The sequence below is a fragment of the Strongyloides ratti genome (assembly GCF_001040885.1).
Source record: "Strongyloides ratti genome assembly S_ratti_ED321, chromosome : 1".
NCBI lineage: Eukaryota > Metazoa > Nematoda > Chromadorea > Rhabditida > Strongyloididae > Strongyloides > Strongyloides ratti.
The window spans coordinates 7,840,427-7,868,383 of NC_037307.1; the positions used below are offsets into that span (position 1 = coordinate 7,840,427).

Consider the following 27,957-nt stretch of genomic DNA (forward strand, 5'->3'; position numbering starts at 1 on the left):
AGTTAATTTTCCTAAAAATTATTTACAATAAATAAATTAGACCTCTATTTTTCCTTATTTCTATTTATATATCCGAAATATGATAGTAATTAATATTGATATTTTATACATTAAATTAAGTAAGTTTTAGGAAAAAAAAACTAATTATCCAAAGTTATAAGAGAATATTAATCAAAAAAAAAAAATTTAATAACTTTTGTACAGTATATCTAAATTTATTAACTGTATTAAATAAAAAAAACATTATATTTAAAAGTTTGTTATAAAATTAAATTCTATTTAAATGGATTTCATGTTAAATTGAAAAATTTTTTACTGATTTTTTTGTTAAGATATTAAAAAATTTAAGTTAATAGTAGTAGATAGTTTAATGTAATTAATTTGATTTTTATAATTTTTTTTTAATAAAAATATAATTTTTATTTCTACTAATAAAATTAATTTGAATCAATTAATATAAAAATATTATTTTTTTTCTAATAGTTTTCTTTTTTTTTCCCTAGTAATTATGTATAAATAACGATTAATATTATTTTTTTTTTTTTGAAAATAATTATTAAAAATATAATTATAATTAAAAAATTTTAATGAGAATTCTTTGAATATTTGTTTTAATATTTTTTTTTTTAAATTATAAGTTATATGATTGTATTTTAATATAATAATATTTATCATTGTACAATATAAATTATATTGATAATTATAATTAATACAAATGATACAAAAATAAAATAAATTTAGTAAGAAAATTTATTATTGTGAACTGGATGAAAATTTTGTTAATTTAAAAGTCATAAGCTGAGATAGCTATATAAAGAACTGTTTGTTGTATTTTATTGATAATTGTATTATTGTTGATATCTCTTGGTGTAGATGTTATAACTAGGCGATGTATATCTTCTTCATTTAATTGTTCATTATTATATACTATACCTTTACCATCAATATTTTCAATTCTATATTTATAATGATAAGACATATGGTAATCAGTATTTTTCATTATATGACCATCTTTATCTTGAGTTGTTAGACGAAGTAATGGAGTATTTTTTGGTAATCCTTTACGAGCACTAATTGTCTCAATTTTTATTGGTTTAATACCACATGGTCCACGACATTTAGGTTTACAAAAACTAAAAAATAAAAAATAATTTAAAAAAAATATTTTATATTTATGTTTTAAAAACTTACTTATCCATAAAAATATAACCTTTACGGCATGGTGAACTTTGACAATGATAACTTCCTAATATATTAATACATAGTGAATCATATGAACATAAATTTGGTATCTCAAGACATTCATTTATATCAATACATTTAAGACTTTTTTCATCTAATCTATATCCATCTGGACATGAACATGTATATGTTCCTGCTAAATTAATACATTGATGTTGACATGGAGCATCAAATGAACATTCATCTATATCTTTACATATTGTTCCATTCCACCAATAATTAGATGGACATTTATTAAATGATTGTGAATCATTAAATTCAATATTATATACTGGTCTTTCTACATCAAATACCAAACCACTACATCCATCATTAGTTGGTGGGTATCCTTCTGGACATGTACATATATATGATCCTAATGTATTTGTACATGACATAGATTGTCCACACATATTTAATGAACATTCATCAATATCAACACATTTATCATATATATTTAATTCATATCCATCTTCACATTTATCAATACATTTATATGATCCTTCTAAATTAATACATTCTTTATTACCTGAACAAATATTTGGTCCAATAGCACATTCATCAATATCAACACATGTACCATCTAATTTTGATGAAAAACCTCTAGGACAAGATATTTTACATTCATATGAACCTTCATAATTAATACATTCTGCCTCTGGATCATCACATGGTTCAGTTTCAAGACACTCATCAATATCTTCACATTTACCATTAATTAAATTAAATCCTTTTGGACAATCTTCTTTTGTCTCAAATTTTGTATTTATTTTATTTTTTTTTAAACCAATAGATGGAGTTGCTGTTATATATGTAGTTTTCATATCATTCATATTTATTCTATCTTCATAATCAGGATCATACTTAATTTCATCCTTCCATTCAAAACCAATTTTATGTTTATTATTTAATGTAACCATACTTTGTCCATTTCCAATATATACACCAGGTTCTAATTCAAACATCTCAACATCCAATGGATTAAAATAAAGATATTCATATTCTGAATGTGGTAAATTACCTTCAATATCTGTTTCCATATCAAGTATATCTTTATTATCTAAACCTTTTCCTTTCTGATTTACAGTAACTTTTTGACCATTCTCAAAAAAGTATTGTGTTGTTCTATTAAATTTACCTTTTGTTTTTCTTATATTTGGCATATCTTTACCATTACTTAATAATGGATATGGTGCAGATATGATACCAGCAATATTTTTACTTAATTTACTTTTATTTCCAATAAGATCTTCAACAAAAGTTGTTATATCAATTTCATCTTCACCATACTCAATGTCATGTTTTAATGTTAATGCTTCATTTTTAATTGTAGATTTAACACTTGTTGGTCCATGTTCAACAATTAATTTTACACCATCCCAACTTTTACCTAATGGATTAAATCCTCGACATTTATAATCACCACCATCATTTGATTCAATATTAAATATAGCTAAACTATTATTAGATAATACTTTATATTTATAATCATCTGATATTATTGGAATATTATTTTTACTCCATCGTATTCTTGTTGTTAATGGATTTCCTCTTTTTAATCTACAATCAATAGTTATATTAAATGTAGGTTTAGCATGAATTCTTGTAGGCCTAATGACAACTTTTGGTGGTTTATCTTTTGGTACCTTAACATGTGATAATTTTAATGTACCATGATTTCCATCTATATAACAATCTATATATTTAATTAATTCCTCTTTTTCTGCTTTATATCCAACTACAAGACTATTATTATTTAAAAGATGAACACCTTTTGAATTTTGATCTACAAGTTCATTATCCATTTTCCATACAACATTTTTTTTAGATTTTTTATTTCTTAAACTTCGTTTCCACTTTGGTAAACTACACTCAATTGTAGTTAGTTCTTTGGAAAATTTAATATCAGTCTTATTTTTTTCATGTAAATCATTTACTGTTATAATTGCATTAACACGTTTTGTTGAGATGGAATTTGATGCAATACATGTATATGTTCCGGATTGATTAACATGTTTAATTTCCATTTTTAGTATTGAATTTCCGTATGCTGGAAGTGTATTATTAACATATTTACCATTTTTCATCCATTTAATCTCCGGTGTTGGCATACCTTCAGCACTACATTTTAACTCTAGTATCTCTCCAATACTAACATTTGTATGTTCTGGTGTTTCAATAAATAAAACTGAGGCATATTTAAATAATGGATTTCTATTAAATCTTCCCGGTAGGCAACGAATTATAACACCATCTGTATTATTTTCTGGTAATTGTATATGTTCTAATTGCATTTCTATTAAATCAGAATTTTCTGGTGCATCACCTCTATTACTTACAAAACGTTTTGAAATTGGTTCACCATTCTCATCACACTCAACATGAACTAATTTATTTTTACTTTCATTACCTATAACTGATAACTTTCTGACACCTATAGCAAAACCAGCATCACTTTTAGCACTACAATGATAAAAACCATCATCATCTGATGTTACATTATTTATAGCAAGTGTTGATCCAAAAACTTTATATTTTCCTTCACTTCCAGTAATATTAACACCTGGTATTTTTACCCATGATATTACAGGTATTGGATTTCCAGTAGCATTACATTCCAATAAAACAATATTTCCATTACGTGATGTTATATTAAGTCTTTCAGGATAAATTGTAGGTGGTATTAATACTGCTAAATCAAAATCTTTATAAATTGTTCCAGCCCAATTTTCTGCTTTACATGTATAAGTACCTTCTGATGCTATAGTAATACTTTCAAATATTGCTGAAGATTTTATTTCACCTGACATTTTATCAATTGCAGCTAAAAGTATTTTATTAAAATTTAGGTAACTTTTTTTTTGTAATTTGAGAAAATATTACTTTTAACTTTTGGTTATTGAAAAATAAAACTTTATATAATTTTTTATTTTTTAAAATATTAATTACCTCCTTTTTAAAATTTTAACATTATTAATTGTATTTATAAAACAATTATTATAATTTTCTAATAATTAATTATAACATACTAATAGAAATAATAATATATAATTATACTTTGTGATGTTTAAAACATAAAAATCTTTTTTATAATTCATTACCAGATATACTATATAATACTTTTTAAAATTTACATATTCATCTCCATTAAAACTAAAATTATTTTATGATAAATTCTGAGTTTTGATCTTATATACATGATTAAACTATTTTTTTATCCTTGTTTTAAATAAAATAAAAAATATCTTATACTTTAAAAAGTTGTCAAGGTATTACGTCATTTACTTTAACTTATAATTTTATCACTCCTACTTTATTTAAATAAATATATTATTTTATAATATTTAAAATTCTATAAATTTATGATTTACATATATTATTGGATACTTTAATTAATTAATTAATTTTTACTTTTTTTTTTTGTTAGATATTTTTATTCCAATTATAAATAATAATACAAATTATAAAAGAAAAAATGTTATTTTTACGCACCTTATTTTTCAAAGATAAAAATATATTTAATATTTTTTTTATCCTATAAAAATAGTTAATTTATCTATATTTGACTATTATTAAAATGATTGTATATAGTTAAAATAAGAGAACTATAATTATGAAAATAAAAATATTAATATAAAAAGAATGTAGGGAAAAAAATAAATAGTTAAAAGTAAAAACAAATTGTTTTAACAAAAGAATAAAAACTAATTATACAATATATATCTATATATTTTTTTTTAAAATAATATCTTTTTTATATTATTATTTATTCCCAATTTTTTTTATAGAAACATTTTATTATGCCATTATTATATTTTATAGAAGTGTGAAGTATAATAAAATTGGTTGTAAAAGTTACTTAATATTCTTATCAAATTTCAGGCTTTTTATTTATAATGGAAAGTATTAGGTAAAATGTTTATTTGATTAATTTTAAATGTACTTTTAATTTTATTGAAATCAAATAAAGAATTGGAAATATTCTTGCATTTAAGGATATATTTTTGTGAATAATTTTTATATGTTTTATATTGGTAAATGTTTCCTATATTTGGTCATAAAATTGACAAAAAAAAAATAATAAATAATTTTTTTTTAATAAAAAAGTTATTTTTTTTTACATCTTTGAAATTGTTCCCGCTACATGATAAAAAAAAATAGATTTTTTTTTAGTTAATTCTTAAAAAAATACATATTCGAGTATCCTTTTTTTTTGCTCCAATTTACAAAAATAAGATGTAAAAGTTATGAGGAATTGCATTTATAATAAAGGTTTATAAACACCAATACAGATCGACATGATAAATAATTGTAAACAAACATGGTTCCCATATGAATTAATTTTTTTTTGTTATTGACTGTTCAAAACTTTATTTTTTTTTTACATCTAACTTAACTAAATATAATTAGCAAATAGTAGTCTTGTTTTTTATAATAGACCATTTTTAATTTGATATAAAAAAAAAATTTCTTTTTAAATCAAAAATGAAGTAAATTTCAAATAAATTTGTTAGATTATTATATTTTTTTTTACAAAATGATATTTTTTATAAAATTTATAATAATCTTATCTTTTAATATTTTTGTTTGCTATAATTGTTATAAACATTAATCTTTAAAAATGTTAATTGCCAAAGGTAACAATAATATCATGGATCATTATAATGTGTACAATTATATGCTTCATAACCATATATTATTATTTTTTCCTTACAAGTTTTATATAATTAAAAAGTCTAATATGTAATACCCCTCCTCTCATAAATTATATGCTTTCTTTTGTTTTGTCCATAGCATATATAATATTTATAAATTTAGTATAATATTTATAATTTTAGAAAACTTACTATGTATTAATGGTTCATTATCTTTAAGCCATGTAATCTTTGGATTTGGTACACCGGTTGCTTCACACCATATTTCTCCTCGTTCCCCAACTTTGAATGTTATTAATCTTTCTTTTTCAGATATTTTAGGCGGTACTAAAATAAAAAAATAGATAAGATGATATTTTTTAAAATTTTATTATTTGTTATTGCTGTATGGAATACAGTTGAATGCAAGCGTAAGTTATATAAATTTTTATATTAAATACTATAATTTTAGCTCATTATCTTAATTATGAAGCAATTGCAAGAGATTTAGATAATTTTCCTGTTATTATCAATAAAAATGTACCATTATCACCAAAAGAATTAAAATTCTTTTCTTTGTTTAATGATGAATTAGAAAAGCTACAACAAAATGAAAATCTTGCAAAGTTTTTATAGTATTATGAATTAAATTTTTTTTTAAATTCAAAATCAAACAACTACAAAAGTTTTAAAATAATACATTTCATACTTTTTCTGTCACTCTTCGATCAAATAAGTTCAAATTCAAATTTAATTTTAAAAACCAAAAAAAAGAGAATTTTTAAAAATATTAAATTACTAGAAAATAAGATCGTCTCCTTATCCAATGTCCTTACATATTGCTTCTATTAATCATCTAATTTTAATTTTTTTTTTTTTTAAACCACATATAGTTATAAAGTGAGCTTATTTTTGTGGTTTTTAATTTTACATTATAAATAAAAAATTTTTTATACTTACTTCCTATATTTAATAAAATTTCTTGTTGTGTATGCCCTGCAGCATTTGATGCTGAACATTTATAATTACCAGCATCTGACAATTTTGTTTTGTTTATTTGAATAAATGAATTGTCAGTTGAAAGGAAAATATTATTATCAAAGTTTATTGTTTCGTTATTTTTTGTCCATATAATACTATCACGATATGTTTCATGAATATCGCATGCCAAAAGTGCAGGTTCCCCTTCAGTGATATTAAGTACTTTTTTATCATCTGACACTAGAGTAGGTGGAAGTAGTACTTTTACAGACATTTCTCTTGATTCTTTTCCTGCATTATTAGTTGCTTGACATTTAAAAATATGAGTTCCACTTGAATGTAAATGTTTAACAGTTAATATTTCGTTATCAATTGAAAAGTCAATATTAGGATCGTTCCCTAATAATTCCATATTTTCATCATTTAAAAACCATGTTATTTGTGGTTGAGGATAACCATTTGGTATACAATATAAATCAAATTGTCCTCCTGTAGCAACAATTGTTTCTGGAGGTGATGATTCTCTTATACTTGGTTTAATTAATATTTCTAATGTAAAAGCTTGCTGATCCTGACCTGCTTCATTTTCTGCAAAACAAATATAAATTCCAATATCTGTTAAACGGGTATCAATAATTTTAAGTATTCCATCATTAACAATATATCTTTCACCACTTTCAACGTGAACTCCATTACGTTGCCAGGTAATTTTTGGTGTTGGTTCACCAATAGCCTTACATTCAAGAACAGATACTTTTCCTTCCTCAACTTTAACAGTTCCACTATTATATATAAATGGTGCCTGGTCAACATCAACATAATATTCAAATTCATCATGTCCAGCTTCATTAACTGCATCACATTTATATATACCAGAATCCAATAATGTTATATTAAATATTTGTAAATATCTACCCTCTTCTGATATTGAATATCTTTTGTCAAATGGACTAATTATACTTCCATTTAAATACCATGATATTTCTGGATCTGGTTTACCATCAACTAAACATGTTAATGTAAGATTTTTTTCTGTTGGTATTCGAGGATTTGGATCAGCTATATCTCTATCAATTGTTGGAGGAACTAAAACATCCACCCATATATCTTTTTCAGCTGATCCAACTGAATTTGTGGCATGACAACTATACTCACCAACATTACTTTGTGATAATCGAGGAATATCAAGTCTTGTATTTTTTAAAGATAATCTTATTCCATCAACAGAAGATGAAATAATATTTCCATTAAATCTCCAAATAATTTCAGGTTCTGGGTTTCCTGTAACATTACAATGTATTGATACTTGACTTCCAACTTTTCTTATAACACCAGTATCACTATAAACTTCAGCTGATGGTTTAATCCAAACATCTAGTGTAATTTCTAATTCTGATGTTCCAGCATCATTCTCCGCCAAACAGACCCATGAACCTGCCTCATTAGCATTAACTTTACTGATTGTAATTGTTGATTTATCAGGTGAGATTTTAATTCTATCATCCTTTGAGGGATCAACTTCGATACCATTTTTATACCAAGTAATTGTTGGTGGTGGATTACCAGATGTTGGACACCACAACTCAACATCAGAATTTTCAAAGAAATGAGGTTCTAGGTCAATTTTTGTTGTATCAATAATTGGTTTAGCTAAAAAAATTATATTATATAGATAAGAATAAAAATAATATAAAAAAAAGTAAAAACTCAGCCATTAAAGTTTTATAGAAACAAAAAAAAATTAAAGATACTGATCATATAGATATTCATGCAAAATTAAAACACTGTAAAAATAATTAATGGTTAGGAGGACAAATTTGTTAGTAGTTGTTAGATTTTATTAAATTAATGGGAAAATTAAAATATTGAAAAAAAAAGCATAGGAAAAATAAATAATGAGATTCTAAGAGAAAAAAGATATTGCTATGTATAAAACTATCATTTTAATATTTTTTTTATTGTTTTTGGCAATCAAGATATATAAAATTTTTTTTTATGTGGTAATTTTGCTATTCTTCTATGTCTTTTTATACTATCATAATCTATATATTCATAGTTTTCTTCATTACTTTTATCATATTTTTTTATTGTTATCTCAAAATTATTTGTAGTATAATTTATGTTATCTTCATAAGTTTTTTCTGTTGTATATATTTCTTCTTCATATTCTTCTACATTTTTATTATAACTTTGTAAATACCTATTACCTCTAAAATTATCATAATTTTTTTTCATATTTTTAAAATTAGGTAAAAATATATTATTATAATTTTCAGAGAATGTTGACATAGTCGAAAAAACATTTTTTATAAATTTTTCCCTTGTTTTTAATCTTTTTTTTTCTATCCTATTCATCATTAATTGCCTTATTAATTTACTTTTATATGGTTTATGAGTTTCCTCAAAGTTATTTTTATACTCAACAATATCTTTTAACTCTAAATCTCTACAATATTTTGTAGATAAACTCATACATAATATATTCACTTCAAAATTTGCTTTTGCTTCTCCTGCACGATTCACTGCCTGACAGGTATAATTTGCTGTGTCAAAGAACGATGCAGACAAAACTTGATACCTTCTTCCATCAGATAATAACTTAAAAATAAATAAAAATTTTATAAATTTTTTTTTATAAAACTTACTTTGAAATGATTACTTGAAAGTGGATCTAATGGTATTGTATTTTTATACCAAACAATATCAATAGGAACATTCTGTTCAATTGGAACTTTAATTGGACAGACTAATGTTAAAACTTCACCTTCTCTCTTATTAATATGTTGTGTTTCATAACTTTCCATTTGAGGTGGAATTAAAACTTGTAAATCAAAATCTTCAGAAGTTTTACCAGCCGTCGATTCAACTAAACATGAATATTTACCCTGATCACTAATATCTACTTTTTTAATATTCAAAATTTGTCCATTTCCATCTTCTGTATATTTGTCATCTTCAAAAACAATAACTACACCATCACGAAGCCATGTGACTGTTGGTTGTGGAATTCCACTAGCTGGACATTCTAATGATATTGTCTTATTTAATATTGCCAATGGATTTTGAATTAAATTTGATTTATCAATTTTAGGTGGTACTAGTACTTTTAAATTTATATCAATTTCAGCTTCACCAGCTTCATTAGACACCTCACAACTATACTTTCCTGCTGATGTTAATTTAGCATTATGAATTGTTAACTTCAAACTATCTTTTGAAATATAATATTTTCCTTTTTCATTATTAATTACCTCACCATTCTTTGTCCAAGTCACCTTGAATTCATTTTTTCTTTTAAAACCAAAGAATGAAAATTCTGGTTTAGGTACATCAAGAGGACATTCCATTGTAACATCATTATTAACAACAACATTATATGACTTTTGACCTTTAGATCCAAATTTAGGTTTAGCAATAATTTCAACTGAGTAATCAGTATCTATTGATGCTACTTCATTTTCTGCTTTACAGGTAAATTTAGCTCCATCATTAATATCAGCATTTTTAATAAATAAATTTGTATTATTTATTAATGTATATTTAGTTTCTTTTTCAAAAATTATTTCTTCATTATTTTTAAACCATATAATATTAGGTTTAGGGTTACCTATTGCTGGGCAACTAATAACAAGATCATTTCCATGAATAACTCGTGGATTTTGATCAATTGACTCTTCAATACTAGGAGCAGTAAGAATAGTTAAGGTAAATTCTTTTTCAGTTTCACCACCACTATTTTTTGCAACACATGAATATCTTCCGGAGTCAGATTTTCGGGCATGTGGAATCATCATTGTTTCACCTCGTGGAGAGAATAACAAATCTGAGGTATCTTGTATTGGTCTACCACCACGAAGCCATGTAACAGAAGGTGTTGGATTTCCATCACTTTTACATTCAAATTTAGCAATGTTAGTTTCTTTAACCCGTATATCAGATGGGGATTGGCGAATTCTAGGTTTTTCTAAAACATCAACAATAAAATCAGTAACAGCAATTCCTGATTCACTTGTTGCCTCACAGGTATATCTTCCATTATCATTACGGCTTACATTATATAAATTTAATTTTTCACCAATAACATCTAATGGAATATCACCTTTTTTCCATTTAATAATAGGTGGTGGAATTCCATTAGCTGTACAATCTAAAGTCATATCTTGATATTCTTTTAATTGTATAATTTTTTCACCCTCAATAATTGATGGTGGTACGAGGACAATTAATTTTGTTGTATCATTAACAGAACCAGCAAAATTTGATGCAATACATGTATAATTTCCTGAACTTGCTAATTTTGTTTCTTTAATATATATATAATGCATAAATGATGATGAATGTGTTAATTCTGAAGAATATGGTTCACCATTTTTTCTCCATTCAACTTTAGATGGTTTAGATCCTTCAACTTCACAACGTATAGTAATACCTTGTCCTTCAATAACTTTTTGTTCTTTTAACATTGGTTTGATAACAGGTGGTTCTGTAACTTGTAAAAGAAAATCTGCTTCAATATTTCCTATTTTATTATATCCTTTACATGTATAACGACCTTTATGTATGGTATCTGTTATAGGAATAAATAATGTCTTTCCATTATTTTTAATTTCATATCCATGATCAGTTATAAGTGGATTACCATCTAAAAGCCATTCTATTTCAGGAAATGGAATACCTGATATATTACAATTAAGTGTTGTTGGTTGTTTAATTGGATTATCAATTGTTCTAAATGAAGGACCAGTTATTGATGGAGGAACTAAAATATAATTAATATTTTTATAACTATTTTTATAAACATACTTAATACTTTAAAATTAAATATTCCATTATCTTCACCAGCTGCATTTTTAGCCAAACAATGAAATTTACCGCCATCATTCTTTTGAATCTTTATGATAGTTAAATGTTTACCATTTTTAGTAATTTGAAAATTAGAACCAGGAATATTTTTAACTGGTATATCATTTTTAAACCACTCAATTTCCGCATTATCTTCATGTAATGGACAGATAAATGTAGTGGTATTTCCTTCCTTCCCTTCAACAAAATTTTCTTTTTCTATCATCTTAGGAGCATTAAGAATACTATATATTATATCTTTTTCTGCCGATCCACCATCATTAATAGCAATACATGTATAATGTCCTGCATCATCTTCTGATATCTTTTCTATATCAAGAAATTGACGATCATTTCTAAATTTATTTTCGTCCCTTATAATTTCTTCACCATTCTAAAAAAAAAAAGAAAAGAAAAATGTTATAAATAATTATATTATATTAAAAAATATTTATCTTTAAAATAATATTTTTTTTCTTAAATAAATTTAGATACATTATTTTTTAATCATTAAATACAATATTTTATAAACTATTAGTGCATTTTCACACACCTTCTTCTAACACATTCCCATGATATTTATACTACTTTATTATAATATCAATTTCTATATTGAAAAATTTGTTTTTAAAATTATATATACAACATAAATATATATCTCTATATATATATATCTATATATATTTATTACAAAATAAATAAGGTTAATCTTATTTTTATAAAAATTTTGTTTCTATTTAATTTTAATAATGATAAGATAAAAAAAAACTTAATATAAATTGTATACCTGATAAAATTTATAAAATATTAATGTATGAGAAGAAGCTCAAATTTTTTCATTCTCAACTCATTTAATATGTACATGTTTGTTAAAGTAGTTAATTGATACTACTTTAGCATGTTAAGAAAACTATTTCTTTTTTAAAAAATATTATTTTTTTTCTTTATTACGTTTAAATACATATTTTTTTCTACAACTTTGAATATATATAATTTTTGTATAATTTGACTTAAAATTTTATATACATATATATAAATATATATATATATATATGTTGATATAAAATATAAAAATTTTTTTTTCATTTTAATAATTTATTAATGTTATCTAGTGCATAATGAAATTTTTAAAAATTCACCATTAATTGAATAATTACTGAATTTTTTATTTTAATAACAAATGATAATCATAATTAAATAGTCCTAAATATATAAAAATATTCATATTTAAGTACAATTCTACTTTTTCTTTAAATAATTTTTATGTACATTTTAGCTCTTCCTTTCTAGTAGTGAATTGTTAATGAAATTAAAAATATATTCTTATGTAAGTTTAAAAGCTTTCAACAAATATTATGTATTAATATATTGGTTATCAAAAAAATATAAAAGATTTGGATAGTATCTTTTTAACCAATAAATTATATATTCTTTAGATTCAATATTATTATAAAATATAAAGAATTAATCCTTTTGTATTATTAAAAATGAAAATATTTTTAAAGAAAATTTATAAAAATTTCTATATTTATAACATAAATATATATGTATATATATATAAATATAAATATTGCTTATGATTATTATTATTAAAAAAAAATATAATTTTTATTTTATTATGTCCTTTTATATGAATAATTACAAATAAAATAAAAAAAACATCCTTTATTGGTAAAGAAATAAAATGAAAATAATATTATTTTTTTTTACCTTAGATATTTTAAATTATTTTATCAAAATACTTGAAATGTAATTTTCTTTTCATTTCAATTTTATATCTATATTAATATCCGATAGCAATTTATCTTATTTCCAATTACATGAAAATAGTTTTGTAAAACATCTTTTTGATAAACTAATTTATTTCTTCTTTTCGAACTTATTCAAAATAATTTATATTTCCTTTATCAGTAATTCTTATATTATTTTACTATTTATATATTTTGTAGTATATTGGTAAGTGAGATGAAATTTAAAAGGTTCAAATTTACTATAAATAAAAATTCTTTTCATATAAAATGTATAACTCACTACTACTGAAGGTATTTTAACAATTTTAATGTAAAAAAAAAGTTACACTATATACTTTTATTATTATTATTATTATTTTTGGAAATTCATATAGTCTTATTATAGATAAAAAAAATTTTTTTTTTTTTTTTGTTTTTTAGGAAACAAATAAATAGACATCCAATATTATTATGATAACTTACATAAAACATATATTTTCTTATTATAATCTTTTATGCTTTTGATTACATAGCATATTAATTACATATAAATATATTGTTTTAATTTACTGACAACAAACAAAATATTTTTTTATTTTCCATAAAAAACGACAAATTTAAAGATATATATATATAAAGCTTTAAATCCATTTTTCTTACATAAAAAACATTAGTGTATAGATATTGTGATAATTAACTTTAATAGGAAATACTTATAAGTTATTCAAAAAGGATAGTTAACTTGGAAATAAAATTATACTTCAATACAAAAAAATTAAAAAGCAAAATTTAAAAAATTAAATGCATAATTAAAAAATGTGTAGTCATTTTAAAGAACTTAAAAATTTATTAGTTGTTTAATATATAATTTTCTATTAAAAAATAAAATAAGAATAGGGACAATTAAAATTATTATAACAGTTCTTGAAATGGCTTTTCTTTTTTTTTTTTTTATTAGTAAATCTTTATAAAATATCTTTTTGAGGTAAAGTGTACTTCAAACTTAACATTGTTACACTAAACAATTTTTAGATATAATTGGAAATTTTAATTTATTATATATATTTCTTTATCAAAAGTTGTTTACACGATAATTACTCTAACAAATTCATTGTAATACAATTATTTTAACATTATTAAAATAGTTTAACTCGCTATTAATAATGATTATTAAACATCTTTTCTTCTTAACAACAACAATATATTCACTATAATATCACAAATTAAAATTTAAAGGTTAAGCTTTACAATTTATTATATTAAATGATACATTTTAAAGGTATTTAATTTATATCAAAAATAAAAAGGACTTGCTATAGAAAATGATATTAAAAGTTGTATATTTTAAAAAAGCATTAAAAGTATCATTTTATGATATCGTTAAAAATTTTTCCTATTTTTAGTCATTATATTTTGCCAACATCAAGGTTACGTAAACTCTAATGATGGAGTATGATTTAGTAGTATAGTATTTACAGAAATAAATTATGTCAGTTTTTACAAACTAATCTTAAAGTTGTTAAAAATGATTCATTATTTATATTTTATATACATTCTATTATTTTTAATTTTAACTTTATTTTTTTTTTTAAAAATATTATAAACCAAAAGTAAAATTATAACTTTATGTACTTAAGAAAAAAAAAAAGTTTTATGTCTAAAAGTTAATCTTTTAAAATGATATGTATATTAAAAAAAAATATTCTTATAATAATATTTTAAACATATTACATTTTTTTTTCCTTTTTTTTATGTTGATTCTATTCAACAACTTTACCTATCAAAATATTTGACAATTTGAAAAAAAAAATGTATTATACATTCCTTTTAATTTTTGACATCCACAAAATAATTATATTTTTTTAAATAAAGTTTTATTTAAAAAAAAAAATTTTTTTTTTTATCCTATATCCTATACATAAGAGGTATCAAATTTTATTTTTTTTTTTTCAATAAAATTTCCATTTGAGGTAGAAAAAATATATAATATGAGTAAAAAATTTGTTTCAATACTCACTTGTTTTTATGAAATTTCTAACAATAATAACATATTTAATATAACAACAATGTCTATCTTTTAACATATTAAATTCATTCTAAGCTAATATTTTAAGCCCTGATTGCATTGCCCATTAACAAAAATATATTTTAAATTTAACAATACACTTCAATGGTTCTTTACATATTTTCAAAATAGGAAACAAATTATGCGACTTTAAGATGTAAAATTATGAGTATCGTTAACCAAATATTTTTGTAAATTAATATCATATTCAATAGAATTTTTAATAATAATTTAGACATTTTAATAAAAGTTTTTTTTTTTTATATTCTAAAAATATGATGTATTTTTAATCTTTCCTTATTAAATATTATTTTTTTTAAAATGGATAATATATTCAGTAGTCATAATTTCTTTTTTTTTTCTTCAAATTACATTGTTAACTTATATAATTATTTATGAAGAAAAAAATTTCGAAAATTTATTTTGGTAATTATACCATAAAAATAGTATACTTAAAAAATTATTATCATACTGACAGATTGTTATATTTATTCTATTTAAAAATTTTATAATACACAACATTAATAGCTAATAATTATCTATCTAATTTTAAAAACATTTTCTATAAAATATATAACTAAAAACAACTAACTAATTATTCAACATTTTTTTAAAATTTTAAATATATTTTTATAGTTTAATGGTATAGGTATTTTAGTTAAGTGCTTATGAATAATAAAAATGTTATATAGAGTAAAGTTTGAAGGAAAAAAAAAAAAATTCAAGGACAATCTGGAATACCTATTAAATATTGAATCAAAAATACTTAGCACCCACATTTAATTCTTCAATCTCATTAAGTCTTTTGACTCTTTATCATCCTTTTGCCCTATTTTATCTTCATGAGTCTATGGAAAAACTAAAAAGTCATATTCAAAAACTTTATATATGATAACTACAACGTATATATTTTTATACTTATGTATTTATAAACATATATATTCTTTAGTAGCATTTATTATGAAAAAAAAAAATTTTTTTTTTAGCTATTTCATTGTACACTTTAAAAAGATAATACTTCTATCTAATTGATATATCTTGAAATATTGAAAAAAAAAATTATATGAAATAAAAAAGCGTTATTGCAAGATGATATATTTTAAAAAAGAGTAAAAGAGTCAAGAAAAGATTTTATTTTGACTTATTTGAAATGTAAAATATTTTATTAAATGTTTATTTTTTTTTAAAACAATTGTTCTTTAAGAAATATTCTATATAAGATAAAATTAAAGTATTAGAATTATAAATTTTTATTCTCATTAATTAATACATAGATGTATGTTTAAAAGATTTATTTTAATGAATCAAAATAATTATCTTAACTATTATAAATAATTATAGATTTTGCCATATATTGTGCTAATTTATTATCCCATTCTTTATTATATATTTTATAAAAATAACAAATTTTTTACTTTCTAATTATTTATTGAAAAAGAGTCATTTCTCACACATAATTCTCTTATAATTCATCAAATGTTTTAAATATATTATACTCACTAGAAGTGATATGATATACTTAATTTTTTCAATAGTAATAATCTTTTTATAAAAATATATATTTAAAACATCAAAATAATTTGAAAAGCTTTTGGTTAATGAGACTCATAATTGTATAAGATCAATTAAATGATTATGATGCCAATTTGAAATAATAAAAGTATACTTTTATTTATTTATATATTTTCAATAGAAAATTATATTATTTTTATTTTAGTGGTTGAATATGTATTTTAATACTATTGTTCTACCAATGGTAAAAGTTTTTATTAATCAATTTTTATACTCTATATTCAATCATTCATTATTAAAAATGGTTATGATCAAATTTAATTATTCTAAAATATTATTTTTTACTATATTTTTACAATTATTTGTCATTTCATATACTGAAATTATAAATAAAAATTATTTTAATGAATCAAATTATTTACCAACACATCACCATGCAAGTACACATCTAAAAAGTCATTATCATAAAAAAAGAAATATAATGCCAATCGAAACTTGTACCAATGAAGGAGAAGTATGTTCAATGAATCGAGCAGAGGTTTGTAGCAATGGGACGTAAGTTATTTTTATTTTATAGATACAAAATTAATTTAAAAATTTGTTCTTTAACTAAACTAATTAAGAAAAATATTTTTCCAGAAAAATAATATAATAGTTAACATTTGTTATATTTTATTCATTAATTATTCTTATATAATATTTCTAAAATATTATTAATAGTTTACTTTAATATATTTTAAGTGTAGTTATTTTACATTTATTTTTATCCGATAAAAGGTTAAATAAATGAAAAAAAAAAGAAAGATTTTAAATGACTTTGCAATATTTCATTTTATCAAAAAGTATATAATTGCCAAAAACCAAATGTTATAACAATTTCACGCTTTTGTTGTTAGAATTCAATAAATAAGAAAATTTCAAAATTAAACATATTCTCTGGTGTATTGCAAACTTAGATTAAGATATATAATAGAGTAAATAGAAAGAAAAGATAATGATAGAGTTAAAATATTTAGATCTTGATAAATGACTTTTCAGAGTAAAAATTTTTTTTTTTTCAAAATATTTTGATTGTCAAGATACAAATAAAAAGTTTCTAAATATAGAGATATATGATATTTAGGGATAAATAAATAAATGTATATATATAATTATTAAATTTAATTGTAGATTTTTATATATTTATTTAAAGCTAATTAATATTTATCATATGGTTAATTAGCCAAATTTTATAATATTAATTTTTTTTTGATAAACTTTAAGTTTATATAAAATTAGTTTAATTTTTAAATAATAAATATATAAAATAAATTTTAGATGTGTATCAGCATGTTCAGTTCTAGGAATGAAAGAATGTTCCTGTGATACAGAGGAAGATAATTATTGTTTTTTATGTTGTGGTAATTCAAAAAATCAATGTCTTCCAGCACATGATTATGGTATATTAAAAAGTAATGGAGAAAGATGGGAACGTGAATCGTGTACTAATTGTAGAATTAATAAAGGTGAGTTAGAAGGATTACCATGTGATGATAGGGATCCTCAACGTTTATGTTTACAAGGTAAATGTTCCAAGTCTGTTTGTTATGACAAAAGTCAAGGTGGAATATGTGATAGAAAAAAAGAAAAAATTTGTGTTGATGATATATGTGAAAATCCATGCTCAAAAATTGATAAACATCTTATGGTTTGTGATTGTCCACTAATTGATCCAGATACTGGTTTTGCCTCAGAGGATAGATGTCAGTTATGTTGTTATGATTTTAATACTAAACCTAGTAATAGAAGATGCCAAAATGCATATAGAAAATATGGTATAACAGATTCTAAAAGTAGACCAATTTGGAGAGTTGGATTACCATGTGCTGGGGGAAAAACATGCAACAGATACGGATTATGTTCAAATAGTAATAATGTTTATAAAAATTACAAACCCAAACTAGCTTTTAATGTGCTTTTTGTTATAAGTGCACTCATATCTGTCAAAATGATATAATACATTATAAAACTGAATGGGTATAGTTTTCAATGGGTATCATTATTTTTCATTTTTAATGTACAAAATTTTTTTTATATAAAATAAATTTTTAAACTATTTTTTTTTATTATAAAACTTACCTTTTTCCATATTATCATTGGTTTTGGTATACCACTAACACTACAATCAATTGAAAGGAAATCATTAAGAACTATTTTTTCATGAATATTTCTATTATCAATAAATCTTGGTGGTTCTAGTACAATAAAGTTAAATATTTTTTTAGCTTCACCAGCATCATTACGAGCAGTACATGTAAACTTTCCAGTATCTGATACCATTGCATTTTGAATTTCTATTTTATTACCTGTAATTGTGGTAGAGGAAGAATATGCTCCATCTTGAAGACGTTCATTATTTATTGACCATTCATATATTATTGGATCTGATCCTTTAGCATGACATGTTAATATTTTTATTTCACCAGCCAAAACAGAAACATTTTCATAAGGTACATTAAATGATGGTGGCATTGTCAATGAAATTATAAAATCTTTTTTAATCATACCAGCTTTATTAGACATTTCACATGAATATTTTCCTTCATACTCTTCTGAAGCAGAGTCAATAATTAATGTTTGCCCATCATTAATTGTTCTTTTATCCACTGCAGGGAATGTTATTATTTCTCCCTCTTTAGACCAAATAATTTCATTTAATGGACTTCCATTAATTCTACAATCTATTTTTATTCCATCACCTGGATTTACAATTTGAATTGCCTTAGAACTTAATTTATCATCTAAAATTGGTTTAACAATAACTTTTAGATCAAATGTTTCTTTGGTACTTCCAGCTGAATTAGAAGCTAAACATTCATAAATATCTTCATCATTTTTATGAACACTTAATAAATGTAATTTTTTTCCATTATTTGTAATTTGAATATAATTTTTTTGTCCATTTTCATTAAGTCCACTACCAACATCAATAGTTTTTCCATTTTTCATCCATTGAATATCAATTGGTTCAGTTCCAGTAACATTACAAATAAGTTCTTTTGAGTCATTTTCAATAACTTCAACTTTTTTAATACTATCATTATAAATTTTTGGTGGTAATATTACATAAACAAACATCTCCAATTCAACTAAACCAATATCATTAGTTGCAACACAAGAGTATCTTGCTTCCTCATCACTTTTAACATTACTTAACTGTAACTGATAACCATTATTTAAAATATTATAATTTTTATTTTCTTTATCCAAATTATGTCCATTTTTTAACCATGTAATTTTTGGTTCAGGAGAACCTTTAGCTGGACAGTCTAAAATTGTACTTCTATCTTCATTTACAAATATTTTTGTAACAATATTTGGTCCTTCAATTTTTGGTGCCTCTAATAATCTAAGAATAAAATCACGTTTATCCTCACCAGCTAAATTTCTAGCAACACATGTATATTTTCCTGGATGATTTTCATTTACACGACTAAAGAAAATTTTTTGTTCATTTGCACTTAATTGTACACCATCTGAAAGTTCAAAATTTTTGCCATCTTTTAACCAAAAAACTTTTGGTGTTGGTTTTCCAGTAACAGGACATTGAATATCAGCACGTTTATTTATTGCAGCATCAATTTCATTTGATATTTTATCTCTAATAATTTTTGGTGGTGTAATAACAGTAAGTAATATATCTTTTTCATCAGATCCAGCTTTATTTTTTGATTCACATGTAAATCTTCCACTATTAACAATATGTACATTATTAATAATAAGTTTTTGTCCCTCTATTTTTCCTGAACTTATTCTTTCTGTACAATTAAGATCAGTTATCAATTCACCATCTTTATACCATCTTACTTCAGGATCTGGTTTACCATCAGTTGGACATGATAATGTTATATTACTATTCTCTACAACAGTTCTATTTTTTTCAGAATCTAATAAATGAATTGTAGGTGGAATTAGTACTTCTAAATTATAATTGACACGACTATATCCAGCTTCATTACTTACAACACATGAGTATGATCCTTCATCAAAACCTTCACTATTATAAAGATTTAATTTTGTACCATGACTTGAAACAGTAAATTTTCCCTCATTTTCAATTTCAATTGGTACATCATCTTTTTCCCATCTTATAACATATTTTGAAAGTTTTTCATTAGTATCAATAGGACATTCAAAATAAGCTCCTTCACCTTGTATAACTTCAACTGTACTAGTAATATTTTTATAAAGTTTTGGTCTCATTATTACATCAACATCAAATGAAATAGATGAAAGATCAATTCTATTTTCAGCATTACATGTATATGTACCAAGATGATTATAATTAGCATTTGTTATTTCAAGTTGTTGTCCATTTGACAAAATATGTATTCCATTTTTTTCTTCAACTGGAATACCATTCATTACCCAGGTTATTTCAGGAAATGGATTTCCAGAAACTTCACAATGTAATACAATTGTATGATTTTCAATAACTGATTTTTGTCCACCTTTAGATAAAATTTTTGGTGGTTCTGTTATTGTAATTTCAAATTCTTTTGAAACCTCTCCGGCAATATTTTTAGCAACACACATAATATTAAAATTACCACCTTGTTGAATTTTATTTATAATTATACTTTTTTCATCACTACTTATAATAAATTCATGTGAATCAGGTAATATTGGTTCATCATCTTTATACCATAATACCTCAAGTGCTGATGAAGATTCTATTGGACATTCAATAACATAAGCCTTGTCAATTGGAATATCAACTGGAGATTTTTCTTCATCTACAGAATCTATAAACATTGGTGGTAAAATTACTTCAACATTAATTGTTTTAAATGTTTCACCAGCCTCATTAGAAGCTTTACATTGATATGTTCCTTCATCAGTTTTTGTAGAATTAATTATTGATAAAATATTATGCCTTTTGAATAATTTTTTTTCATCTTTAAATTGTTCAATATTTTTAAACCATGTAATTTTAGGTATTGGATCACCATCAAAATCACATGTCAAGTCAATACTTTCTCCTTTAATTATTTTAATATTTTCAATTAAATTACCAATTACTTTAGGGGGTATCATAACTTTAACTTGAAAGTCTTGTGATGCAGAACCAGCCATATTTGTAACAACACACTTGATATCATGTTGGATTTTCTTTGCATCATTTATAACTAGTTTAGTTTTATTTAATATTTTAAATTCAATGTCATTTATAGTTATGGTAGCTCCATTATGTGTCCATTCAATTTCATAGTCATCATTGATATCATTTGAAATTGGACATGTTAATGTTGTTGTATCACCTTCTTTAATAAATATATTTTTTTCAAATTCTTGAATTGGTTTCATTTTTGGTTTTCCGATAATTTTAACAGAAAAATCTTTGTAATCAGCACCAATTTTATTTTCTGCTTTACATGAATATTGATGATTTCCAGGTTCATTACTACCAATCTCAAGATATGGATCTTTTTCATTAAGTAAAATTCCATCTTTAAGCCATGTAATAACTGGTTGTGGATTTCCTAAAACATTACATTCTAATATATATGATTGTTTAGTAATTAATTGAACAATCTCATCATTATCTTTAATAATAGATGGTGCTTCTAAAACAATAATGTCAAAATTTTTTCTTGATTCACCAGCTTTATTTTTGGCAAAACATGTAACTTTATTATTTAAATCTTTATCAGCACCATTTATGTATAGGCGTTTACCATCAAATTTCTCTTCAACATTTGGAGGAGCATCTTTATTATTTGGATAAACCCAATGAATTGTCGTTCCACTATTATCACTTTCATTAAGACACTTAAGCATATATCCTTTTCCTTTCTCAATTTCAATTTTTTCATCTGCTCCAACTTTTGGTAGAGAAAGAACCTCAAGCTTTATTTCTATATCAATAGAACCAGCTTTGTTATTTGATGCACATACATATATTCCATCATTGTATGTTTCGGCAGAATTAATAATAAGATATTTACCATCTTCACTTAACTCTACTCCTCTATTATTTTCTCCAACATTCATAATTTGACCATTGACAAGCCAGGATATTGATGGTGTTGGATATCCAGTTACAGGACATTCTATTTTTAATTTTTTTTTCTCCATAACAACAATATTTAATTTTTCATGATCACTAATTTTTGGTGGTATTAAAACATTAACATTAAAATATTTACTTGCTTCACCAGCCTCATTATTTACAACACATTTATACTCTCCAGCATTATTGATATCAATATGATTAAGGTGAAGTTTACGATTCTCATCACTAGTAAAAGAATTTCTAACATTAGTAAAATCAATTTCTTTATCCATAAAATACCATGTAATTTGTGGCATTATTGATGCATACACTGGACATTCTAATGTTAAATGATTTCCTAATGTTAATTCTTTTTCTTCTTTAATATTTCCTGCTGATTCAATAATTGGTATACTAATTACATCAAGATTAAAAGATTTTTCATCACTTCCAACATTATTTGTTGCTTTACAACTATATGTACCTTTATCTTCAGGTGAGATATCAAATATATCTAAACTATTATCAAGATTAAACATATATTTATCACTTTCTTCTAATACAAGTTCTTTTCCATTAAAATACCATGATATTTCAGGTGGTGGAATACTTTCAGCATTACATTTAAATGAAATTTCTTTATTTTCAATACCAATATAATCATCTTTACCATTTTTATTAATTGTTGGAATTGAATGAACAACAACATTAACTGTTTTAGAAACTTTACCAACAACATTACTAGCTATACAAATATATTTTCCAACAGATGTAAAATCAATATTTTCAATTTTAAGATTTCCATTATGTTCTTTATACATATCTGGTAATTGATTAATTGGTATACCATCCTTCTGCCAATGTGTCTGTGGTAATGGTATACCGGTAGCTCTACAATTTAACTCTAAATTATTTCCTTTGACTACTTCTAATTGATCTGGTATTGTGGAAACAATTCTAGGAGGATCTTGAACATCTAAATGATAACGTATACTATCTTCACCAACAATATTTGATACATGACATTCATAGATACCTGCATGCATTAATTGTACTTTGTCAATTAATAAATTTCCATTTTTATGAATTGATAATGTCTAAAAAAAAATTTATAAAAAATTTAAATATAAAAAATACTTACACCTCCATTAATTGTTCCCTCATAAATTCCATTACCTTCAAATTTCCAACTTCTTTTTGGTGGAGGATTAGCATTTGCTGAACATGGTAAACTAATTGTATCATTTACTATTACAGTAAGATTTCTTGTTGTTAGAGCAGATTCAATTGTTGGAGCAACATGAACATTCAAAACTATTTCTTTTTCAGTTACACCAACCTCATTTGATGCCACACATTTATACATTCCTCGTTGAGAAGCTTTAATATTTTCAATTGTTAAATTACCATTACTATCAATTTTTTCATCTGTTATTTCATTATTATTAAAATACCATGTAATTTGAGGTTTAGGAAAACCTGTCACTTCACATGGTAAAACAATTTTGTCACCTTCACGTAAAGCATATGCATCTTCACTTTGAATGATAGAAGGATATGTCTTAACTAATAATTTAGAAGTTTTTTTAGCTTCACCTGCTTCATTTGTCACAACACATGTATACTCACCAGATTGATGTTCATTAACATTTTTAATAACTAAAGCAAAATTATCCTATAATATAAAAAAAAAATAAGATAAAATTTAAATATAAAAAAACAACCTTCATTGAATATTGATCTCCATAAATATTAATTGGTTTATTATTAAATTTCCATTGAACTTTTGGTTTAGGATGTGTTGTTACTTCACATGGTATCTCAATTACATCATTTATTTTAGCACCTTTTTCTTCAATAATCTCCTGTCCAATAATCATTGGTAAATCTAAAAAGTTTTAAATGGTTACACTAAATCATGCATAACAAAAAATAAATTATAAAACAAGTTAGTAACAACAAAAAAAAAAGTATATTTAAATTATATGGCTGAGATTTGTATGATGTGATTTTTAGATAAAAAAAAATATCATGATATATAAACTAACCTATAGCAACAACCTCAACACCAATTTGAGCACTTCCACTTGGATTTGATGCAGTACATTCATAGAAACCTTCATCATCTTGAAAACCACCTTTAATTGTAAGGTGAGCTCCATTACCTTCAATGACAACACTATCACTCTCTTCTACCTCTATACCATCTTTAAGCCATGTTAATTTTGGTCTTGGAATTCCTCTTAATACAATACATTGTAACCTGACATCTTTTCCTTGGAATAAGTTTTCTCTTGGAGGAATTTGTGCTAATACTGGTGCCTCAAGACCAGTTACAATTAATTCAACTTTAATATCACTACTACCAAAATTATTTGTTGCTACACATGTAAATAAAGTTTCATCAGTTATGTCAACTGAATTTATTTGTAATGAATTATCTAACATTACATTAAATCTTGACTTTTCTTCTTCCGGTAAACTATCTATATTAATACCTTTCTTTAACCATTTAACAGTTGGTTTTGGATGACCAATAGCACGACACGGAAGTAAAACAGGTTTTTCAATATGTGCCATAATTTTTTCTGATGATCTCATAATTGTAGCAGGACTACCAATTAATACAGATGAATTTCCTTCATCTTCACCAGCATCATTAATTGCTTTACATGTATAATTTCCAGAATCACTCTCAGCAGCACTATGAATCATAATTTTATTACTTAATAATTTTAAATATCTTGTTTGTGATAATTTTTTATCATTTTTATACCAATAAAATTTAGGTTGTGGGGTACCTTCTAATAATTCACATTCTAGACTCATTGCATCACGGCGGGCAATTAATAATTGTGGTTGTTTCATTCTTACTTTTGGAGGTATGGCTAATTCAATTTTACTTGCATCAGCACTATAACCAGCTGGTGATATAGCTCTACATTCATATACACCAATATCATTTTCTGTAACATCATAAACTTCAAGATTATGTTTATTAATAATATTATATTTAAATGATGAACCAATAATTTCATTTCCCTTAAAATACCATTTTATTTGTGGTTCTGGTGATCCACGTCCCTCACAATGTAATCTAAATGATTTTCCAAGTGTTACATATTTTTGTAATGGACTAATTGATGCTTTTGGTTTTTCATAAACTGAAAGACTAACAGTAGCAATACTTTCACCACCTGATGTCTTTACACGACATGTATAATCATCACCAGCATCTTTCATATTAATATCAACAATTCGAAGTGTTCCATTTGGAAATATATAATATTTATAATTATTTTGTATCATATTACCTTTTCTAAACCATTGAATTATTGGTTTTTCATAGGTTGTTGTAGTTGTACATGGAATTAATCCAGTATGATGAATTATAGCTGTTGAATTTTTAATATTAATAATTTTAGGTACAGGTTCTTTTGTATCTAATAATGTTATTGCATTTTGTTTACCATTACTATTAGAAACTTCACAAGAATAATAACCTCTATCTTTAGGTGATACATCTAAAATTTCCCATTCCACTGTATCACTTTCTTTATAATATAATGGACCTCCAATTACAGTTCCATCTTTTTTAAATACAACTTCATAATCAATTTCTGATTCTACAAGACATCTTAATATTGCTGATCCACCATTTAATGCATTTATCCTTTCAGCCATATGAACTCTAGGACCACCAGCTTCAACAGAACTAGTTGAGGTAGGTGAAACTCTTTGAAATTTAAATCCAAGATCATCAATACCTTCTATTTTCATGAACCAAAAACCAGCTGGTGGTACAAATGGAGCTGTATGATATAAATAAGGATTTCCTTTTACCTGAATTGGTTTAAATGTTTTAAGTTCTTCTCCAAATTCATTTAATATTTTTATATCATTTAATGTACCAGGAGGTTTAAGGCCTGTCATATTGATAAATATTTGTGTTGGATGTCCAATTATTGGACGTGCAGAACCCTGTAAAAAAAAGTTTTTTTTTTTTTAATATATTAAGGATAAATTTTTTTTTTAACTTACAAGTTCAATCATATCAATTGGTCGAGGAGAGAATCTATAACTAAAATCAATTTCACCATGGCCTTTAACAGTCAATGTATGTTTAAGACGACTTTCAGTAACGACTCTCCATTTTCCAGGCATTGGATCAGAAATTCTATTAATTTTAACAGTCTCTAAATCTACAGTTCCACTTTGATTGGCATATTGACTTTTTTCAACAATAACACCATTAGGATCATATAATGTCATTACAAGAAAATATTTATCTTCTTTATCACCTGATAATGAAAATGTTAATTCTGTCATTTTTTTATCTACAAAAATTTCTTGTGATATTGTACCTCCTTGTTTTCTTCCCTCATATAAAAGGTGTATCTTTTTTTGTGCAACAGAATGCCTAACATACTCTAGGACAGTCTTAACATCAGACTTTCCTAAATGAAATACCTGTCCAAAGGAGGCTGCAGCAATTTTTTCAAAAACTTGATATCCAGGATGAGCACGATTACCACAGTCACCTGTCATTACAAATACAACAGAAGACTGTTTTCTTTGTATTAAATCTATTACAGAACTTTCAAGATAATAATCTTTTGACATTGCATCAGTAAATACATATATATAACTAGATGGTAATGAAACTTCTAATGCTGCTTTAATTCCTGATAATGTCATTTCTGGGCAATCACCACCACCATTAACATTTACTCTTGCGAGTTGGTGAGTAAATGCCACAGGATCTGAGGATACAAATGGTGGATCAACAATAGGATCACTAAATGCCACCAAAACATAATTATAAATAAGTTTTTTTCTTTGTTTTAAAACAGTTTCAAAAATTTTTTTAGCTCCTGTTCTAACTTGTACTAAATCATCATACATAGATCCTGTCCTATCAAAGACAAATGCCAATGA

General features: G+C 23.8%; 3 protein-coding genes across 3 annotated transcripts; 1 reads left to right on the top strand and 2 right to left on the bottom strand.

Moving 5' to 3' along the window:
• Nucleotides 1-784: 784 nt before the first annotated feature.
• Nucleotides 785-13,900, bottom strand: SRAE_1000242900 (Epidermal growth factor-like domain and EGF-like calcium-binding domain and Immunoglobulin subtype 2 domain and Immunoglobulin subtype domain and G2 nidogen/fibulin G2F domain and Immunoglobulin-like domain and Green fluorescent protein domain and Insulin-like growth factor binding protein, N-terminal domain and Immunoglobulin I-set domain and Immunoglobulin-like fold domain and Green fluorescent protein-like domain and Complement Clr-like EGF domain-containing protein; the record flags this gene model as incomplete). The annotated part of the gene is made up of 8 exons (XM_024649504.1): nucleotides 785-1,133; nucleotides 1,192-4,045; nucleotides 6,069-6,203; nucleotides 6,816-8,486; nucleotides 9,311-9,434; nucleotides 9,482-11,595; nucleotides 11,640-12,072; nucleotides 13,892-13,900. 8 exons carry the CDS (start codon nucleotides 13,898-13,900, stop codon nucleotides 785-787), a joined length of 7,689 nt encoding a protein of 2,562 aa, XP_024503375.1.
• Nucleotides 13,901-17,466: 3,566 nt separating this feature from the next.
• On the top strand, nucleotides 17,467-18,981 carry SRAE_1000243000 (Hypothetical protein; the record flags this gene model as incomplete). Its single annotated transcript, XM_024649505.1, has 2 exons — nucleotides 17,467-17,540; nucleotides 18,303-18,981. The coding sequence occupies 2 exons, from the start codon at nucleotides 17,467-17,469 to the stop codon at nucleotides 18,979-18,981; spliced, it is 753 nt and encodes a 250-aa protein (XP_024503376.1).
• A 74-nt stretch (nucleotides 18,982-19,055) lies between these two features.
• Nucleotides 19,056-23,336, bottom strand: SRAE_1000243100 (Immunoglobulin subtype 2 domain and Immunoglobulin subtype domain and Immunoglobulin-like domain and Immunoglobulin I-set domain and Immunoglobulin-like fold domain-containing protein; the record flags this gene model as incomplete). Its single annotated transcript, XM_024649506.1, has 1 exon — nucleotides 19,056-23,336. The coding sequence occupies one exon, from the start codon at nucleotides 23,334-23,336 to the stop codon at nucleotides 19,056-19,058; it is 4,281 nt and encodes a 1,426-aa protein (XP_024503377.1).
• Nucleotides 23,337-27,957: the final 4,621 nt, after the last annotated feature.